The 20,638-nt window shown below is 43.2% G+C and overlaps 1 protein-coding gene across 4 annotated transcripts in view; it reads left to right on the plus strand.

Annotated features, from left to right (window-relative positions):
* Chm (lysine acetyltransferase chameau) overlaps positions 1-12,679 on the plus strand; it is a 39,314-nt gene extending 26,635 nt beyond the window's left edge. For 2 of the 4 annotated variants that reach the window (XM_076440539.1, XM_076440540.1), the window contains exons 10-14: positions 384-477; positions 4,230-4,535; positions 9,516-9,662; positions 9,991-10,097; positions 12,406-12,679. In XM_076440539.1, coding sequence (XP_076296654.1) covers positions 384-477; positions 4,230-4,535; positions 9,516-9,662; positions 9,991-10,097; positions 12,406-12,528 — 777 coding nt within the window. In that variant the 3' untranslated portion in view covers positions 12,529-12,679. The remainder of the gene's footprint in view (positions 1-383; positions 478-4,229; positions 4,536-9,515; positions 9,663-9,990; positions 10,098-12,405) is intronic. The other 2 variants (XM_076440542.1, XM_076440543.1) reach the window with 1 other exon arrangement.
* The last annotated feature ends 7,959 nt before the right edge of the window (positions 12,680-20,638 follow it).

Here is a 20,638-nt window from a genome sequence, read left to right on the forward strand (position 1 = left end):
CAACTTAATTTCATCAACTCCAATAAGAACGTTGACCTTGGTGAAGGGGATGCATAAACCAAACTCGTCGGAAGGGCTAGTCGCACGAGAGTGAATCGATACGAAACAAACGACGGGAACTCCGGTTTTCCGCGCCACCGTGTACGCTGCGCGATCGTCGACGTCGACGACGACGTCCGCGCGACGCCTTGAAACTCCGACGAAAAGAACCGTCGAAGGTCAGGTGCACGGAGAGCGCAGCGCTGAATCGAGCCTCGTTCGAGAACTTTCCATACGGGTTACCGCCGTTCCCCCAAAACACGATCTCGAAACTGTTCGGCCGTTTTATCAGCTACGACGTTCGAAACAGATAACTCAGAACCCGACCTCCTTTTCTGTTCCAGGAAAAGAACTCTTTCCTCAATTACAACGTGTCCTGCATTCTGACGCTTCCGCCTTATCAGCGACAGGGGTACGGCCGCCTCCTGATCGATTTCAGTGAGTAGACATGTCCCTGCTGAATTTACTGTGAACCGTAGTGATGTTCGGACACTTCTAAATGGACGATCATTTTTTGCAACCTTTGCAGTCGGAGCTTTTTTCACTTGAACTTTAAACATTTCTTTGTACATGATTTTGTTCATTGTATATATGATTTTGATCATTGTACAAGATTTTGTTGATTGTATATGATTTTGTTCATTTTATACGATTTTATTAATTTCATATCATTTTCTTCATTTTTACATATAATTTACATATAATTCATTTAATCTATTATTCAAAATAGTGTTTATGTTATTAAATATGTTGATATCTAAGCAATGACTACACATTTAAGGTTTTATATCAATTTCATATTCATAAATTTTCATATTTCAAAACCATTTAAAATGAACAAAGTCATACAAAATGAATAAAATCATATAAAGCGAACAAAACCATATAAAATGAAATAAATCGTATAAAACGAACAAAAGTATATACAATGTACAAAATCGTATATTATGAAATGAACAAAATCGTACACAATGAACAAAATCATAGAGAATCAACAAAGTCATATAAAATGAACAAAATCATATGCAATGGAATTATTCTAGATCGGAAGAAATGTTTAATGTTGCAGTTAAAATAGCTCCGACTGCAAAGGATTAAAAAGATCATTGTCCTTTAAAAAGTGTCCGAATATGACTGTGGTTCACAGTCTTCTCCGAAATCACCCTGAATCGGCTATCATACTTAATGTCGAGGGAGATGTGTTTTGGAAGGAAATCTTACAAGGGAAATGTCCGACTTCGATTTTGATCATTTTTTGTCAGATCATGCTATATGAATCCCTAATTATGTATGCAAAATATTAGGTGTAGTTACTCAGTAGCTTTAAAGATATAAACAATTAAAGTTTCATGCCTGTGAATCGCGCAACCTGTACATCGAAAAGGTGTGAAACTTTAATTGTTCATATCTTTAAAACTATTGAGTAACTACACCTAATATTTTGCATACATAATTAGGGATCCATATAGCATCATCTGACAAAAAATTATCAAAATCAAAGTCGGACACTTGGGGTCCTTTCCTTGCCAGAGAGATCGTAAGAGAATTGTCATATTTTTCCGTCGTTTAATTCCTCCGGCGATCGATGCGTGTCCTTGGACACAGGATGACGACATCCTGCCGACGAAACCGAAAGGACGACCGAATTAGGAACCGGACGAATGGGAACCGCCCCCGCCCGTCTCGACGCGATGCGAATTTTTGCGCGATTCAACCTAATCGGAGACCTTGAACGTTCCCGTGCCTAGCGCTAGAACTACCGAGCACAGGCACTGATAAAACATTTCAGAATCGTGGCCTTCACAATTGCGACCAACAACAATTTTTAAAAAATTGCGCATTAGCTAGTAACGGAGAGTTGAACAAAAATTTTATTTAAATAAAAAGATTTGCCCAACTCTGGCGAGTAAACCAATTCATGTAACGTCTAAAAAAAAAAACAAAAAAACTGAAACTGTCGGGTCGAAATTTGAAGAAGCTATTCGCTTTTACTTTGTACACCCACTGTACGTATCGCTCGCTCGAAAGTTCAGCGATTCGCGCGATCTAGTCCGTTAGAAAAGCCAGTTTTCGATCGCGAGCGACACGGTGAAAGTCGATCGCAGAAGACACGTGTCCTGGTTACAATTAAACGGGAATCCCGCGGTTCGAGCGTCAACGAAAGTACAGTCGCACTTATCCGTCAACGGGGAACACCGGACTCGTCTCTGCTCGCTGAATGGCAGCGTGACGCGTGTACGAATTACGACTTCCGGTTGCGATCCGCGCTGACTCACACATTTGCTCGGGAGCCGTCGCGATCGCTCTTCAAGATTGCTACTGAATGCCGATATGTAATTCGCTAATTCTTCAAACTCGATCTTCCAGCGCTATAGTTGTTCGTATAACGAGGTCGCATAGGACGATCGCATTGATCAATAATCAATTTAAAATCGAAATTAACCCTTAGCAGTCGAGGGATGATTCAGAGTCGCCGTTAAAAATTGCTGTACCATTATTCACAATATTGTTCACATTATTAAATATGTCATCAATTTAAAATATCGAAATTAATCCTTAACAATTGGGGGTGGCTCAAAGAGTCACCACTAAAAATTGCTATACTATTATTCAAAATATTCTTCACAATATTAAATGTATTATCAATTTAAAATCGAAATTAATCCGTAATAATTGGGGGTGGTCCCGAGTCACCATTAAAAATTGCTCTACCATTATTCACAATATTGTTCACATTATTAAATATGTCATCAATTTAAAATATCGAAATTAATCCTTAACAATTGGGGGTGGCTCAAAGAGTCACCACTAAAAATTGCTATACTATTATTCAAAATATTGTTCACATTATTAAATGTATTATCAATTTAAAATCGAAATTAATCTGTAATAATTGGGGGTGGTTCCGAGTCACCATTAAAAATTGCTCTACCATTATTCATAATATTGTTCACATTATTAAATATGTCATCAATTTAAAATATCGAAATTAATCCTTAACAATTGGGGGTGCCTCAAAGAGTCGCCACTAAAAATTGCTAAATATATTGGTGTCTAATCAATTACTACACATTTAAGTATTGTATTAAGCACGAGGTATTATATCAATTTCATATTTATAAATTTTCATATTCAAAATCATGTAAAATGAACAGAGTCATATAAAATTAACAAAATCATATAAAATGCACAAAACCATATGAAATGAACAAAATCACATAAAATAAAAAAATCTGTATGTTCAATGAAATTATTCTAGGTCGAAAGAAATGTTTTACTTTCAAGTGAAAATAGCTTCGACTGCAGAGGGTTAAATATCTAACTAAGTAAAACCTGGGGACCATGACGACACTTTCAACATCTAAGTAATTAATATAATAAATTTTCCATTCAATTAGTAAACTGCGGATCTTTATCCATTCACGAAGAAAATGACTGCACGCAATACAAAACTGTGCAGACATTACAAAATTTCAAGAAGATTGACATATTATTTTTGACTAATTAAAATTATTATTACAATGAACGTACTCCTTACGATCAACGTAGACAATTTATATTTAGCATAAACATCCGCAGTCTAGCTATCAGATAGGAATCGTCTGACGAATAATCATCCCCTGTCCGCCCGTACACGTTATTCGACCGCGCCCTGTATAATAAATCCGCAGACCATGATGTATTTCCAGATCAGAATCGTTACATACTAAAATCGGGCTAATAAGACTTAAAAAATTAAAGATAATTATGAAAATGGTCAGTCATATATTTGTTGTTTCAAGATATTTATAGGAAAAGGATGTTAACACTAAATGAATTCTATATTATATCGGAGTAACGAGCACTATCCAACGATTCATTTTTGACAATATCGTAAAATTAACATTGAATTAATTTAGTCTAAAATAATGTGATTGAATGAAATAATGTGCGTATGAAAATATGAGAGAAAGAAAAGTATTATGTCGAAATAACGAGCATTATCTAACGGTACAGTTTTGACAATATCGTAAAAATTCCATTGCATTAATTTAGTTTAACATAATATAATGTGAAACTCATTTTTTTTTTTAAATATATCACTCAGACCACTTTCATAATTATTAGCACAATTAATAAGAGAAACAATATTTATCTATGGCGTCTTGCTCGAAAGATTATTCCATCAAGAGACATTATTTTTCTCGTAGCCCTGAAAAAATGGTCAACATCAGATACGAGGTCAATTACCGATGCCTTACCTTACGAGCTTTCCGAAGCCAGTACAAAAATTGGCAATCCCGAAGAGGGGCTAGCGGGGAGAGCTAGAGAAAAGTACCGCACAGCGGAGAGAAAAGAAACCGAAAAAGCGGCGCGGGGAGGATCGATTGCGCATTCGGAGGTGTTGGCCGGTTCCCCGCGGCGGAAACCAGGATCCAACGCGACCGGGATGCTCTCATTGTCCCCTATTTACGCGTCTGGGAACGCGTCGTTGCGGAAAGAAACGAGGGGAAAACGTACGATAGCGACAGAGAAAAATCTCCTTCCCTGATCGCACTCTCTCTCTCTCTCTCTCTCTCCGCCTCTCCAGCACCCGCGGAGAGCGCGTGTACACCGCGAAAGAGAGCGTAGCGTTGATAATTAAACGCGAGCTTTTTGCCGTGACGTCATTTTCATTGATGCCGACGAGGCGGAGGAAGCGGGTGAAGGGGTTGGGGGTGGAAAGTGTGGGTCGCGCGCGATCGTAGGGGTGGCACGTCGTCGACGAGCAACCCCCTAGGTGGCTGGGGTTGTGGGTCGACGTACTATGCGGACGAAGTCGTCGGGAATCGTAGTGCTGTTGTGCGGGGGTGGTTGCGGCGGCTTTTCCGCAGGGGTTCAAAGAGAGAGAGAGAGAGAGAGAACTTAACGGGGGGGTGTGGGAGTTGAAGAAGATAGATCGAGATAGATAGAGAGAGAGAGAGAGAGGCTATATGTGGTGTGGCGCCGGTGGTGGTGGGAACGAACGATCACTGTGTGCCGGTGTTGGTGTTGCTGGCGGTGGTGGTGACGGATAGTGGAGTGTAGGTCGGAGTGGAATGGTTAGCGGAAAGTGCGACGCCCGGCGTCTCGCCGCATCGATCGACCCCCACGACGTTCTCTCTACCTGCTGTTGGCTTGCACACCGACGAGCACACTATTACGCGTGCCAAAACAGACACACGCGAGCTCGTCGGGATTCGTCTCGTCTCGTCTGGTCTCGTCTGGCGCGCACGGGGTGTGTCCGATGCACCCTGTCCCGCGGAGGAATTCCTGGCGCAGCGCCCTTAGCCGGAAATTCGAGCGCACCGACGATTAGGGCAACGATCGGAGAGCACTCGCGAGACTCGTATACACACCGGGACCACGTGTCCGTTTGACGCGTGTCGTCGCACTGCGCGACGCCCGCCGAGTTTCCCCATGTTTTCAGGTAGATTAGAAAGCGGCTCCAGGATGGAGGTAGTTTAGCCTCGATTTTTTTCCCGCGATTATCAACGGTTACATTACAAAACCCTTCGCAATGGCCCGCCTGCAATAATAATATTATCGTTTCGGAGGAGACCGGGGATTTTTTCGCAGTTGGGTTAACGGGTTTAAGGAACTGGCGAGCGTTCGCGTCGGCCACACCCTGTGCGAGCGTCCCTTCGAGCCCACGCAGTTCTCCGCAGTTTCTAGCAGCGTTTCCACCTGGTTCGATTCGAGCGCGAGCGCGCGGCGTAGGGCTCTCGCGCGATCGCATGACCTCCGGTGACCTCGCCCCTCGTAGGGCGTAGAATTGCCAGGGCACACCGCCGCCCTTTTCCTCCGTGCGTAGACCAGCCAGCCAGCCAGCTCTCTCGCTTAGGTTTCCCCGGCGAGAGGGACAGAGGAGTCCGCGAGAGAACCTTCCCCTGGCGGACTGCTGTCACACCGATCCGTCCGTACAACCCTCCCCCTCTTCCTCGATTCCTCTTCAACCCTCTCGTCGCCGTTGTTCTCTCGTCCTTCCAGTTACCGGCACTTTCCTCCTTCCCCGATCCACCCCCACCAGTCACGCCAGCAGCAGTAGCAGCACTACCATCGCTAGGCATCATCCCCTACCACCACGGCGCCCCCCGAAACTCTGCAAACTGAACGGACGCGTAATGAATGCGCTCTTGCCGAAGCTGTTGGGCCCTGCTGGAAGGGAGACGCGGAAAAGAGAATCGTGCCACGCCGTAGAAAGAGCTGGTGGAAAAGAATTGGCAGAGGGTGGTAGGCGGAGATGGCGATGGCGATGGCGGCTTGCGGAGATAGAGGGTAGACTCTGTCCTTTCGCTCCTGGTCCAGAGAAGGAGGACCTTGCCGAGGAGGTGGAGAAGCACCGGCGGCTGGAGGAGAAAGAGGAGGAAAAGGATGGTCATTGAACCCCTCAGCCTCCAGGACGTTCTGGAATAAGCTCGACACAGGACCGGTCCTCGCGGCACTGCCTTGGTCACACTCTGCGAAAATCGTCTACCGTTCTTTTTCCACCCCCCCCCCCATCGCACCGGTTCTCCGTTCGCCACCGACACCTGGGACCTACGTCTCTCTCTCTCTCTCCTCTCTTCTTTGGTCTCTCCCCCGTTGGCCCCTTTCTTTTTCCCTTTGTCGTCCCAACGGACACGCGGAAACCTCCGCCTATCGTCTCGATCTCGATTATTCGGGTAATGAGAATTCCGCGGTTATTTCGGGCGCGCTGCGACGCTTCCGCGGGGATCCCCCCCGCACGATGCTGGTCGTTGAACCGCGCGGCGCTTCCGGTTCTGGAAAACGGGCTTCGACTCGCCACGTAACCGAGAGAGAGAGATTCGAAATTCTTCCTCGTTCTGCAGGAGAATCGGGGGGTTAACTCTCATCCGTTCTTCGAACTGAATCTGTCCCTCGGTGTCAAATCGACACAGTGGTAAAAGATTTATTATATCTTTACATACCACAAATACATGATCATTTATAGGAGAAAGGCACTTTTGAGTCCGGTAAAGGAAAGTTTATCCAAATTACGACAGCGAGAAAATCGAACGCCTGGAATACATACATACGTTCGGATCGATGCTCTCTCTGCTTCTTCGACCGGCTCTCTCGCGAGTCTTTTCAAGCGCAGCCGCATACCGGCGCGGTATCAATGCGGTCTGGTTCCCGCGAACATAACGGATGACCCATAAACGGAGAAATCGGTTTAGACGCGCGACGTCCGTGTCGGCAGATCGATTCATCTAATTAGTCGATTGGTCCGACTCGGGCCGGGAAACCTCTCCGCGATAAATCAGACTCGCCTGGAAAACTGCAATCTCCCGGAAATAATTGGAGTTGAACGAAAGGAAAGCACTTGTGCTTCAAGGCTATCCCGTCCATGTCCAGTAGTTGTCCGAAAAGACAATTCTTAAAAATCATTTACTGCTTACCGTTTAATTTTTGAAAATTCTTAAACAGTCACTGGTTCTCTTGGAGAATTTTTTTAGAAAATTCTTCAAAAGCTATTATATTCATTCTATTGGACAATCTTTGAAGAAAATTCTGAAAGAATCACTGGTTCTCTTGAACAATTACTGTTTTTATTTCTTGAAATCGCTCGTTGTCTTGGAGAACCTTTTTGAAAGATTTCTGAAAAATCGCTGGTTCTCTTGGAGAACATGTTTAAAAATTCAGAAGAGTACTGGTTCTCCTGGAGAATTTTTTAAGAAAATTCTTAGTAGCCACGCGTTCTCTTGAAGAATTTTTATTTTAATGTTTTAAGTGTATCCTCGAATTTCAATGTTCCAAGTACATCATTGAAGGCTCAGCTTCTAAACCCATGTGCTATGGGTCAAAATAGACCCAGCCACCGCTACCAGAGTCCGCATCGTAGCTCGAGATAGACGGCCAGTCTAAATCCGAACGATCGATAGTCGTACGCGGGGATTACTCTGCGTGCAAATGGGTTAGTCGATCGCGAGGCTGATGCATCGTTTTAAGCTTCGGAGGCGTGGAACGTCGACCGTGTCGTTTTGGTGCCAAATCGGTGCGAATCGGCTGCGGCGATCGAGATGGATGCAAATGGCGGCGGTGCTGTTAGGGCGCGGGGTTCGGAGGTTGAAAATTATTTTCGATACGGTACTGACGTCGCGGCGTTTCATCCTTCGTCGGTCACTGACACCAGAAACGGCTTATACCGGTGGCGTCGATTCCGGCCGGCAACGTGCGCCTGTGTGCACGCGTGTGCGTGTTTGCATGCGTGCACGGCCGGTGTGGCTCTCCGTACCTATGCGGCTTCGATGTCTCGCGTGCAATTGGAATTTCATAGTCCGCTTAGCAGTCCCCCGGCCCAAGGACGTTCACTATGCAGTTTTGTCTCCCATAGTGTTACAACCTCGGGGATACGGAGGCTCAGAAAGCGTAGAGCTACTGTCTTCCCTCGCATAGTGTTACTACCTCGGCGATATGAAGGCTCAAAAAGCGTACAGGTACTACATATATTCTTTGACGTTTGCCGAACATATATGTATGTAGACAAGGAGGTTGGGACTCCTACCACAATTTTCTGCTTCCGGAATTTCTAAAAAATTGATTCTGCAACCAAAAATTTTGAAATAATTCACGGTCGTGTGTGCCACTAGGTTAAATGTTCATGAATTTTTTCGTAATTTTTTGTTCAGCAGAACAGAAGAGATACAGCATAATTCGTGTGTAATCTAACCCAGATAGTGAGGTTGGGGACCCTGCCACAATTTTCTTCTTCCGGAATTTCTAAAAAATTGATTCTGCAACCAAAAATTTTGAAATAATTCACGGTCGTGTGTGCCACTAGGTTAAATGTTCATGAATTTTTTCGTAATTTTTTGTTCAGCAGAACAGAAGAAATACAGCATAATTCGTGTGTAATCTAAACCAGATAGTGAGGTTGGGGACCCTACCACAATTTTCTTCTTCCGGATTTTCTAAAAAATTGATTTTGCAACCAAAAATTCTGAAATAATTCACAGTCGTGCGTACCACTAGGTAAAGTGTTCATGAATTTTTTCGTAGTTTTTCATTGAGCAGAACAGAAGAAATAGAGCATAATTTGTTTGTCCTCTAACCCAGATAGTGAGGTTGGGAATTTCACCACAATTTTGTGCTTCGAGATTTTCTAAAAAATTGATTCTGCAACAAAAAATTCTGAAATAATTCACTGTCGTGTGTATTGTTACGTAGGATGTTCGTGAATTTTTTCGTAATTTTCCGTTCAGCAGAACAGAAGAAATAGAACATAATTCGTTCACCAATCCATCAATAAGTTTCCGTAATGAAATAACAAATAACTAAAAGTATCTCACCGATATCCGACTTCGGATCGTGTTACATTATCGCGCTAATACTATCCGTAGAGACGAAAGTGACACTATGCGAGGGAAGACAGTAGTTCCTAAACGGAGCTTTGATGGCGGTGTCGATATCCATATATCCATCGCGTTTCTCGAGGATTCACGGGCGTGAACAACGGCGTATGTACTTCTGCGCAGGTTACTTATTGACCAGGGTCGAGAAAAAGATTGGCTCGCCGGAGAAACCTTTATCGGATCTAGGCCTGATCTCGTATCGCAGCTATTGGAAGGACGTTCTGCTGCAGTACCTCTGCAACTTCGGGGGCAAAGAACTCTCCGTCAAAGGTAACGCAAAAGCTCAGAGACTTCCCTTCAACGGTACTGCTGTTTCTACAGGGAGGAGGAACGAGGAGAGCCGTTCGTTTGCCAATCCGATCCGCGAAATACTACAGTAAAATTGTTCTCTCGATTCTTCTGATCCGAGAGTCCAAAGAAATTGATTTGGTCCGCGAACGGCTTGACCGAGTACAGAAACGTTCCTTCTGGAGGACGTTTGCCCCGAAGAGGCGTGGCTTCGCTCCTTCGAACTGCAACGGAGCTGGAGTGACGCCCCACGGGGCAATCTGTCCCCGTTCCGCCGCGATAACGGATACAAGAGAACATTGTCTCGCAGATATCAGCAAGGAGATGGCGATCGACTCGTACGACATCGTCAGCACCCTGCAGGCCCTCGGGATGATGAAGTACTGGAAGGGGAAGCATATCATTCTCAAGAAACAGGTAAGTTTCCCCTTAGTCGCTCTGATTTGTCCACTAATTTGTACGTTCGTGTCGCACCCCAGCAAAGAATGATGACGCAACTAAAAAAAATAACGATTTTTGAAGCTGGAACAGTGACAGATGCGTTTAGTTGACCTCTACGTGTTAGAAGAACGTCATGTTTCTAACTGCTAATTGAACCGATCGAGGGGAGTTACGTCAGGTTTTCTTTTTGTGCTAGTTCATATCTGTAGTGGCAGGAAGATGGAGGCTGATCTGTCCCATAATATAACAATAGTAGCAAAAGAAAATACTGGGTCGACAAGAAAGTAATTTCGACATTTTAAGGTGAAATAGAGCCCAATCTTTTTATCCAAGTAACGAATTTTAATGAATAAGATATTCTCCCTTTTGTTCGACGATCTTTTGCAAAAAGAATAAATAAGGAAACATTTTATTGATTAAAGTTCATTGCCTGAATAAAGAAATTCGGTTTTATTTCACCTTGAAATACCGAAATTACTTTTTTGCCAACCCAATAAATATACAACGTAACATTTAATATCGAGAAACTAGATCACGTTAAACGATAAATTAAAAATATTATTGCTAATTTTTTTATTTTGAGTGTTCAGATAGTTTCTCTCTGGATTTTTCAATAATTTCGTTACTGCATTTTAAACTCTTGTAGGTAGGATAAAATTATTCGAGCCATCGTTCTTCATTGCTTCCAGCATAATTTGTTTTTTTTTTTCATATTACTTTTACAATGGGTTCATATTCAACTGAAATAAAACAATTGATTTCGATGAGCGGATGAAATTAGAAAAATGGTTATAGTTCGTAATAATTAGGTGAACCTAAAGATTGAAAGATGTGTCGAAACAAATGACAGATGTCATGAAACGTTATTTTGATTGAAGGCTTCGCAATTTTGCATTCGCCAATAATTCCCGTTTAAATATTCACTTGCTACTGATATTATGGGACAGAGGGAGTATCATTATATAGAGCATTATCACCGCCGGTCAAATAACCGGTTCCAGATTTTTGATTGCTCAATTATTGAAATTATAAGATGCTTTCGTGGTATAAATGATTTAAATAAATATATTTAATAGCTCGGATATTATAATATGAACCGCACAAAGTTCCAATAAATTTGATCTTGTTATTTTTATAACGCAACATGTACCGGTTACATAATAAATTTTATAGTTTTCTGAAAATCGTTATCGTGAGAATACTGCATTTTTTAATTATGTCACTATTCTTGCCGTGGTGCGATACATTCTGCATACATCTCGTGAACAATAACACTCGACAACCGCAACATTTCTCAATGCTATCAATTACACGTTTCTCGATTGCATTACTTCGTGGACGAGATTGTCACATCCATTTTGTAGACCTGTTACCTTTTACATTTTCACCGGATATGACAGAATGTTATTGTCGATTATTTTTCCACCGATATAAAAAGGAGCACATGACAATCGCATCGTGTACGAAGTTGTAATTGCAATCTACCTTGAAGTCAAATTATATATTTCTATCAGAATTGAAAACGGAACCTTAAGGGTCCGCTTTGTAGCTCGATATACAATAAACGTGTAATAGCGTTTCTTGCTCGGAATGCTTTGTAACATTTGCATCGGACGTTTCATTTAACGATAACTTAAGAAAAATACAGTCGGTGTACAAAGTATTTGTGTACGATTCGTACCAGCAAAACATTTATCGATATATCGATAAAATATCGATAACAAAAATTAGGAAAATTAATGATACGTATTTAATTTCCGCGTAGCAAATGTCGTCTCGATTGCTCGAAGGAGATTAAATTTATAAACACAAATGAGAGAGCTGACAGAGCAGTCTGCATTTATACTGAGAACGAAGCTTGCCCGACAGAATTCTGAACAAATAAAAAATTGTATATATGTACATTATAAATATAGTTTATCGATATCTTGTCACTAGACTGCGGATCTTTATGCAAAATAAAAAATGTTTGCATTGATTGAAAGACACAGAAGCGAAATAAGAATGTCTTTCTTCTTTTAATTATCTGATTAAGCTGAAGCCAATTCGCCTTTAAATCTTTTTAATATGTCTACTCATTTAAATTGTGCTCATCTATTTTTGTCATAAATGCATAAAATCCGCAGTCTACTTATCACCAATCATATCGTTAAATGCATCTGCGGTATGCGAACGAGTTAAACAACGCATCGAGGGATGGTCTCTCGGATAGATTTTCCGAGAGGCCGTGTCTCGGTCGAAAAAGGAAAAGGACCGTTGGGAGAACCGTTGAAATGATTTCCAGGACGTGATCGACGACTACAAGGAGAGGGTGAAGAGACGGGGGCCCGTCTACAGAGAGATCGATCCGGAGTGTCTGAAATGGAACCCCTTCCAGCAACCCAAGACGCCCTCCGCCTCGAACTAAGGTCTGCGACGAGGAGCAGCAGCGGCCAGAATCACGCCGACGTCGACCTGCCCCTTCCACCTTGGCTGAGCCCCGACCACCGGACGATCTCTTTCTTCTTCTTCTTCTCCGCAGACTTCGTCATCCTCCCTCTCCTTTTTTTCTGCCCCTTTCCATGCGAGAGATTCTCCTTTTCTCGCATCGACGAGGACCATTCGTTCGTCTCTCGCGCGAGCTACGATCTGCGAAGCCCGTGGAAATCCTCGGAGGAACGTCTCGTCCGCTAGGAACGAATGCCGATGGTTCCAACGAGGGATCCACGGGGATTTCGCGTAGACGATCCAGGGATCGCGAGCTCCCCGGAGAACAGGGGTCCACGGACTCTAGATCGTCCAGGAATTCTGGAGCATGGACACCGATTGCCCCGGGGGCACGCGCCTGGCTCCATTGTTGTCCGGAGCGACGAAGCTCCGCCCCCTGTGCGCAGAGAGGGGAGATAGTCCGCCCCTAAGAACGAATGCCGAGGGATCCGCGAGGGTTTCATGCAGATCCAGGGATCTCAGGCTCCCGGAGAACAGGGGTCAACGGGACTCTAGATCGTCTAGGAATTCTGGAGCAGGAATGGACGCCGGGGACACGGGCCCAGCCCCTTTATTGTCCGGAGCGACGAAACTCCGCCCCCTGTGCGCAGAGAGGGGAGATAGTCCGCCCCTAAGAACGAATGCCGATGGTTCCAATGAGGGATCCACAGTGATTTCGCGTAGAAGGGATCTCAGGCTCCCGGAGAACAGGGGTCGACGGACTCTAGATCGTCCTGGAATTCTGGAGCAGGCATGGACACCGATTGCCCCGGGGGGCACGGGCCCAACCCCATTATTGTCCGGAGCGACGAAGCTCCGCCCCTCGGAGGCGATCCGAGACGCTCCGGGGGCGAAGAGCGCTGTGCCCACGCCTCCTCTAGATTGGCTTAACCTCCTCGACGATCCCAATCGTATCGAGCCATCTCGCGAATCGTATCGATTCTTGCCCGGTAACCTTCAGTGTAAGATAATCATTGTTTTATACGACACGGTCCCATCAACCCCTGCTCTACGGTTCCGTTTCCGCGTTGATTAGAGCTTTCTCACCCTTCGCGCTCCTTTGTCGAGTGTGACTAGACATTTTAAAATAGTAGGGAGTCGTTGGCCACTGAATTCAAAAGTAATTCGGAGTGCGAAGGGTTAATCCTCCGGAATCCGACGTTGTTGTTGGTCGAGTACAGTAAACCCTCCTGTAAGGCGGGGCAGAAATTGCGGTTTGGTTTTGTAAATTAATTTTGATATAATTCGTACTGAGTTTCTTGTGACGCGGTACACGAATTCACCCTTCTGTAGTCAACCGGGTAGATCCATTTACTGTATTTCTTTCAACCGTTTGTTAATGTTTCTCTAGAAAACGTTACAAAATTTCTCATGAGTGTCCAGTCTTTACTTGCTAATATATTAATTTATAGTTCTATAGTGAGAATTTGTGCAAACTTGTTAGCACATTATCGTGGTTATTGCACAATTTTGAGAAATCTAAAGACTTTTTAATGGAACCTTCAATAGCCACAGCAATCTTCATTGTAAACTAACAAGCCACCATCAATAACGTCATGTAATAGTTTCATTTAATATTGCAATGTACAAGAACATTTCTATGCTTTGTTTTATACAGCACAAATATTGAAAATTATTAATAGGCTTTCGGTAGGTAAAGTATCAAGAATGTCTCTTTTTCGTTAATAATTTCAGCAAAATGCTTCATGACTAGACTGTGGATTTTTATGCAAAATCGAAATTGTCTGCACCCACTGCAAGATACAGGAGCCACTTAAAAATGTCTCTCTCCCCTTAATGATTTCGGTAAATGGCTTCATGACTAGACTGTGGATCTTTATGCAAAATCAAATTTGATTGCACTCGTTGCAGGAGCTACTTAGAAATGTCATTCTTCATTTAATCATTTCAAAAACGCTCCTTCATAACCACAGTGTGGATCTTTATGCCAAATACAATTTATTGATTGTGTTAAATGCAGAAAGCAGAAAGGTTCCAAATAATCTACAATTTTGGTTGACTACATAGGGGTTTGCCGGGGTGCAGGAGGGTCGACTGCGATTTCTTTTCGACGAAGGGCCAGAAGTGCTCGTCCCCGAGGAGGTTAACGTAGGTCCCATCGTCGAGGCCGGCTGGGAAAGGTTCCGGCGAGAGGATGTCTCGCGATCCTGGTTCCCGAGGAATTGATCGGCACGCGTCTCTCGGCGTGGTCGTTGCACGAAACGTGGCAACCGACAAGAGAGTTTATTGATCGGGCCTAGCGAGGTGCACGGCTCGCTGCAAAACAGAGAAATTCAGCGGCGAACACGTCGAGAGTGAATGAGAGAGATAGGAGAAGAGAGACGCCGGTGAACGAAACGAAACGAAACGAAACGAAACCGGCGTCCTCGGTCGAGCCGTTTTCGACCGCAACGCGCCGTTCAAAATAACTCGAAAGCTATCGAGTCAAGGTTGAACACCGGACCCATTTAAAACGCACACGCACACGCCGTTCGACGCGACCGCCGAGAACGTTTAAAAGCGGCGGCCACGAAACCGCTCGAGGATTTCTGCGAACGATCCATTTCTGCGCGTGTGTCCGGTGCGTGCGCGGCGTTAAGCCCCGTTCCCACGTGCGCACGCGTTCACATACCCGCGAGTGTGAACGATTTTAACGAATCTCTTTTTTTTTTTAGCCGTAACAGACTTTCCTTCTTGTTCGGTCGAACGGGTTAAAGGAAACAAAAGAGACCCTCGCGTCAGAGATATACAACGTTCACGTGGGAACGCGGCTTAAGGACCGACGCGACGGAAGAATTTCCTGTGTCCGACCGCCGCTCGCGATTGTAATATAGCCCGGATAGTATCGATTCCACCGACTGTGGAATTCTTTTTCATCCTTTTTTAGTACTGCGACTTTCTACGTGCATAGGGTTAAATAAAGAAATTGAAACGTTGATCGACGTGTCGATTGTCTCTTTATTTTTCAATTGTCCGATCGTACACACCGTGCGCGCCAGGAGAATCGCACAGAACGCAGCTTACTCTAGCGGCAGAACTGTTCGGCGTCTGCGATTTTCTTACCCCGAAGCATACGCAGAACGGCGCGAATTAAGGTTTTTTTCGATTTGAAGCATTTTAAATCACATCGAATGGACTTGGGCTGCTTCAAATTTTACGGCGAATCTAGTTGTTAATTTCGAAAGCGGCTTAAGTCCATTCTTGGCAGGAAGATACATATTATTCACTTAATCATTGCTATTATTTTAATAGGAATCATAAATTCAAACATTGGTATCCTATACGTATATTTTTAATTTCATTGGAACGCAGACTCTTAAATATCTCAATTTAAACTTAAATGAACTTGGGCCACTTTCGGAAATAAATTCGGCCGGTTTAGTGTTAATCAGAGTTGGCACAAAAATTTTATTCAAATAAAAATTTCGAATAAAGTGGGTTTAAAACCCACTTGCAAAAAACCCCACTTCACACCAAATTTTTATTTAAATTTTTGCCCAACTCTGGTGTTAATTCTACAGTTTCGATTACAACGATGAAAATACTTTGATTTTTGGGCATGATCGCTCGGCAGTGAACGTGTTAACACCAAACCTACCACTGATTGAAATGATGAAGTAGCTCGCATGGAAATTGATTCTAAAAAATTCCTTTATCCAAGCACATGTAATAAAAATTGCACAAAATCTAACTAGATAGAGCCTTGTCATTTTTGTAAGCTAACTAAGACGGTGTAATTGCTTTTAGTGCTCGGTAGGTTTAGTGTTAACAATGCTTAGCGAAGGAGTCGGGACAGGTTGAGAGCCGCCTGGCTCGTAGAAAGCGTAGGACGCCGTGAGCCATAAAATATTTTATTCGAGTCGAAAGACAGCTTCCGTCATCGCGTTCTCCTTCTCGATCAGTGCGGCCTTTTTCCTAAAATTGCTGTTCGCTGAGATACAGATCGCGAGTCTGAACAACGACTAGGGATGGGATCAAGTTTAAATATACAGGGTGTCCGAAAATTCCTTCAACAGCCGGAAATGGGAGGTTCCCTGAGATCATTTGAAGCAATATTTTCCTTTGCAAAAATGTTATACGCGGCTTTGTTTAGGAGTTATTAACGAAAAGCACGTACCAATCACAACACGAGTTGGCACAGTCGGCCAATAGACACAGTTGGCGCGCCATGACTACTGTCCCAACTCGCGTCTAGGTCGCGTTCTGATTGGTCCGTGTTTTTCCATTTCCGGCTGTTGAAGGAATTTTGGGACATCCTGTATAGAGACTATACAGGGTGACAAGAAATAACGGAGTTGAAACATTTCTTACTATAATTCTGTCAAATCGATGAATTTTGAAAAACCAAATGATAACAACCATAACATAGACTGGTAATTAATTTTTCGCGGCGCACAGTTTCGATCAATTTCTACATTAAATGTAGCTGAGTGAGGCATGAAACGTTATGATTTGGGTTTGAAACAAATAACGTTTCCGATTCGGATTTGAATCTGTAAAATGCCAGGTGCTATTTTATTGGAGGAAAACAAAGGTGGAGTGTGTGTTTCGTCCTAGACCCGCTAGAGGACTCATCAGTAAGGCTATTCTAGCGGGTCCTGCCTTAGACACAAATTATAGGCTCGATTTGTAACTAGAAAGGGACTAGAATCTTACTAGAAAAAGGGGTTGAAACATGGGTTTGCGCGCTGTCGGTTTTCGTCCTTATTTCAGCAAATTTTGGGCTGAGTGAGGGCTTATTCTAAAGAGGAAGGTTAGACGCACTGCGCCCTGGTCACGAGGTTAACGAGATTATGTTTATAACTAATAGTATGAGGGCCCAAAGTAGAGAAAAAATCTAGGGAAAAAACCAGCACATTTCAATGCATTTTTCTGTCTCCAAAAGACTTTTTGACTTATCAGATGACCAGGGCGCAGTGCGTTGAACCTTCCTCTTTAGAATGAGCCCTTAATATACTAATGGGTGGTATTTCAGTAACTTGTGAGAAAGTCTTGTTCAACAGCTTGTCCATCTTGCGGACGCTGTCGAAACTAACTGAGATTCAGTGAGTACGGCGGCCATTCCGCAGATGTGATGAAACCTGGAAAATGGGATTTGCTACGGTTTTCGTAGAACAAGGGGTCAAAATCAACCAAGAAGTGTATCGACGGGACATTCTCGAAGCCGTCGTAATTCTGTGGGCCCAACAGCACCTCGGCGCTCCGGAATGGACGTTACAGCAGGATTCCGCGCCGGCCCACAGGGCGAAAACGACTCAGGAGTGGTGCAAAGCTCATTTTCCAGGTTTCATCACATCTGTGGAATGGCCGGCGTACTCACCGAATCTCAACCCGATGGACTACAGCGTGTGGTCGATTTTGGAGGCCAGGGCCTCTGCTCGGCCCCATAAAAATTTGGAGCCATTGAAAAAATCTCTGTACCGGGACGTGGGACCCGAATGACGCCAGAAGAGCTGCGGCCCATTGCCGAAAATTTCAAGACACATTTTGAGCCTCTGTATCGGCGCAAAGGGTGGCCATTTCAAAACTTCCTAAATATATAAATACTAAAGGCCCATGTTATGGTTGTTATTATTTGGTTTTTCAAAATTCGTCAATTTGACAGAATTATAATAAGAAATGATTAACCCCGTTATTTCTTGTCACCCTGTATATATAGGGAGTTCGAATTCAATCAATCAAAGTTCGACCTGTTTGCGAGGTATTGATCACATCCCTAACAACGACGCGTGGATCGATCGCCTTCCAGAAGAAGCCTTCGACCATCTTCCAAACGAGAGAAATCGATTCGGAAATTTCGCGAGCTTCTTTTCGTTCGAGAGCTGGTTGAGAACCCGTCGCTTATCGTTACACGAGAACAACTGCTCGAATTTCTCGCCTGTACACGTTACATCGACGCGTTCCGAGGCTCGTCCGGTTATCGATGGCCAGTATGTTCGCAAAACCTGTACATACACCCTGTATTTATAGATACGCGATTTCTCTTCATTTCCCAGCACGCAAATATCTTCCTTTTTTTTTGTTCACGCCGGCAATCGGAATCGCGAAAACATATCCGAACCACCGTGCGTTGATTTCCTGCGAGTAATCGAAAATACGCGCGAGCGGGATCGATTCGATAGCGAGAACTCCGTGCCTTCGATTCCGCTTCGTTATCGCGCAGAAATTATTCTCGCATGTTCGACCAAAATGGACCCTGGCCTGATCTTTAACTCTTTCGCTCCGGATCACCTTTTTATTTATTCAAACCCTTGCGGTGATCGATGCGACTACACTGCGGAACTTTGTACACATTTTCTACAGCTGTCTGAAATAATATGTATATCGATATTTTTTTACGGTTTGAAATTACGACTTTTCATTTTCGTCGTGGATGCATCACATCCACTGTCTAAGCATGATCCAATTTCACACTAAACGTGCTACAAAAGTAATAAGTACGTGTTGTATTTGGTCGGAATTGTGAAAAACAATAGTAAACATTGATTATTACGACTCTCTTAGTTGGGCCAATAACGGAAATTTGAAAGATGTGTTTGGTCAACTCGTATAAATTATATACACTCCGAAAATTTCATTGAAATCGGTTAATTGGTTTACGAGTTATAAACGATCAAAACTGGTAAATCTTTAAAATATTGTAGAATTGCAATTTTTACCAGTTTCGATCGTTTATAACTCGTAAACCAATTAACCAATTGCAATGAAATTTTCGGAGCGTATATAATTTATACAAGTTGACCAAATACATCTTTTAAATTTTCGTTATCGGCCCAGCTAAAAAAGTTTATTTATTAAACGTCATTTACTAAACTAAGTCATGCAGCCTTACAGAGAAATTGAAGTCGTTTGGCCCATTCATAAAAAAGTTATCCTGATTTAAAGTGTGTGTGATCAGTTTTGCTCCTGACTTATGAATATTTTTAAATAAATGCTAGAACATACAATTTGATAGAATTTAGTAAGATTTTTATTTGTTTTGGATCTATACGAAGGATGTCGCTATTAAAAATAGGATTTTATTTTATGTCACTTTCTTAAAATTTATTTGTTCTGGATCTGCAAAGGCTGTTGCCATTAAAAAAAGATTCTATTTCATGCCACTTTCTTGTAATTTGTCTATAAAAATTGAAAATTGCATAAATATCCGCAGTCTGGTAATATACTAAAGATTTCACTCTAGTTGATTGTAATTCAGCTAGAAAATTTTTATTTTGCACAAGGCTCCGCTGTTCGACATTCAATTGAAGCAAACGTACACCAAGAGGAGCGAAAGGGTTGAATCGAAAGCGGCATCGAGAGTTCGAGTCGCTCTCGAGGTTTTCGCAGGTAACCGACTTAATTTCGCACCTTCGACCAGACGTCTAGGTTGCTCTTTACTCTACCGGACTCAAAATTTGTGTCTTTCTCCTACGAAGAATGATGTATTTGGTATGTAATCCAGTAGATTTGTACCCGGCGCGGATGCAGATCAAAGTTTCGATCCTCTAGGATCAATAGTTGAGGAGTTATGGTCGTTTAAAGTTGAGCATATTTACAGTTTGTCGTGACGCCCTTAACCTGTCAAAAATGCTCAACTTTAAACGACCATATCTCCTCAACTATTGATCCTAGAGGTTCGAAACTTCGATCTGCATCCACGTCAGATACAAATCTACTGGATTACATACCAAATACATCATAATTCGTAGGGGAAAGGTACTAATTTTGTGTCCGGTGAATTAAAGTTTACCCGACGTCTATTTCAAGCAAATCGATTCGCCGCTGGCCGATTAATTAAACACGGCCTTATGTAAGTTTAATGTATCAATGGCTCCGAGGTATTTCCCCGGAGTCCTCCGGCTTCGGATTGGCCGAGAGAAACGCGCACCTCGGTCTCGATGCGAGTACAAATAGTCGATTAGGACAGAGAAATACTATCGACGGACACTTGATGCGTTTGTAAGTCGCGCGCTTAGACGCTAAACGCAAGCAATAAAAACACTTTTACGGACACGTCGCCGTTTCGTTGAACATCCATAACCTGTCCGTCTCCCTGTCGTTTTACGGGC

Source organism: Lasioglossum baleicum, chromosome 16 (genome assembly GCF_051020765.1).
Source record: "Lasioglossum baleicum chromosome 16, iyLasBale1, whole genome shotgun sequence".
In the NCBI taxonomy this organism is placed as follows: Eukaryota; Metazoa; Arthropoda; class Insecta; order Hymenoptera; family Halictidae; genus Lasioglossum; species Lasioglossum baleicum.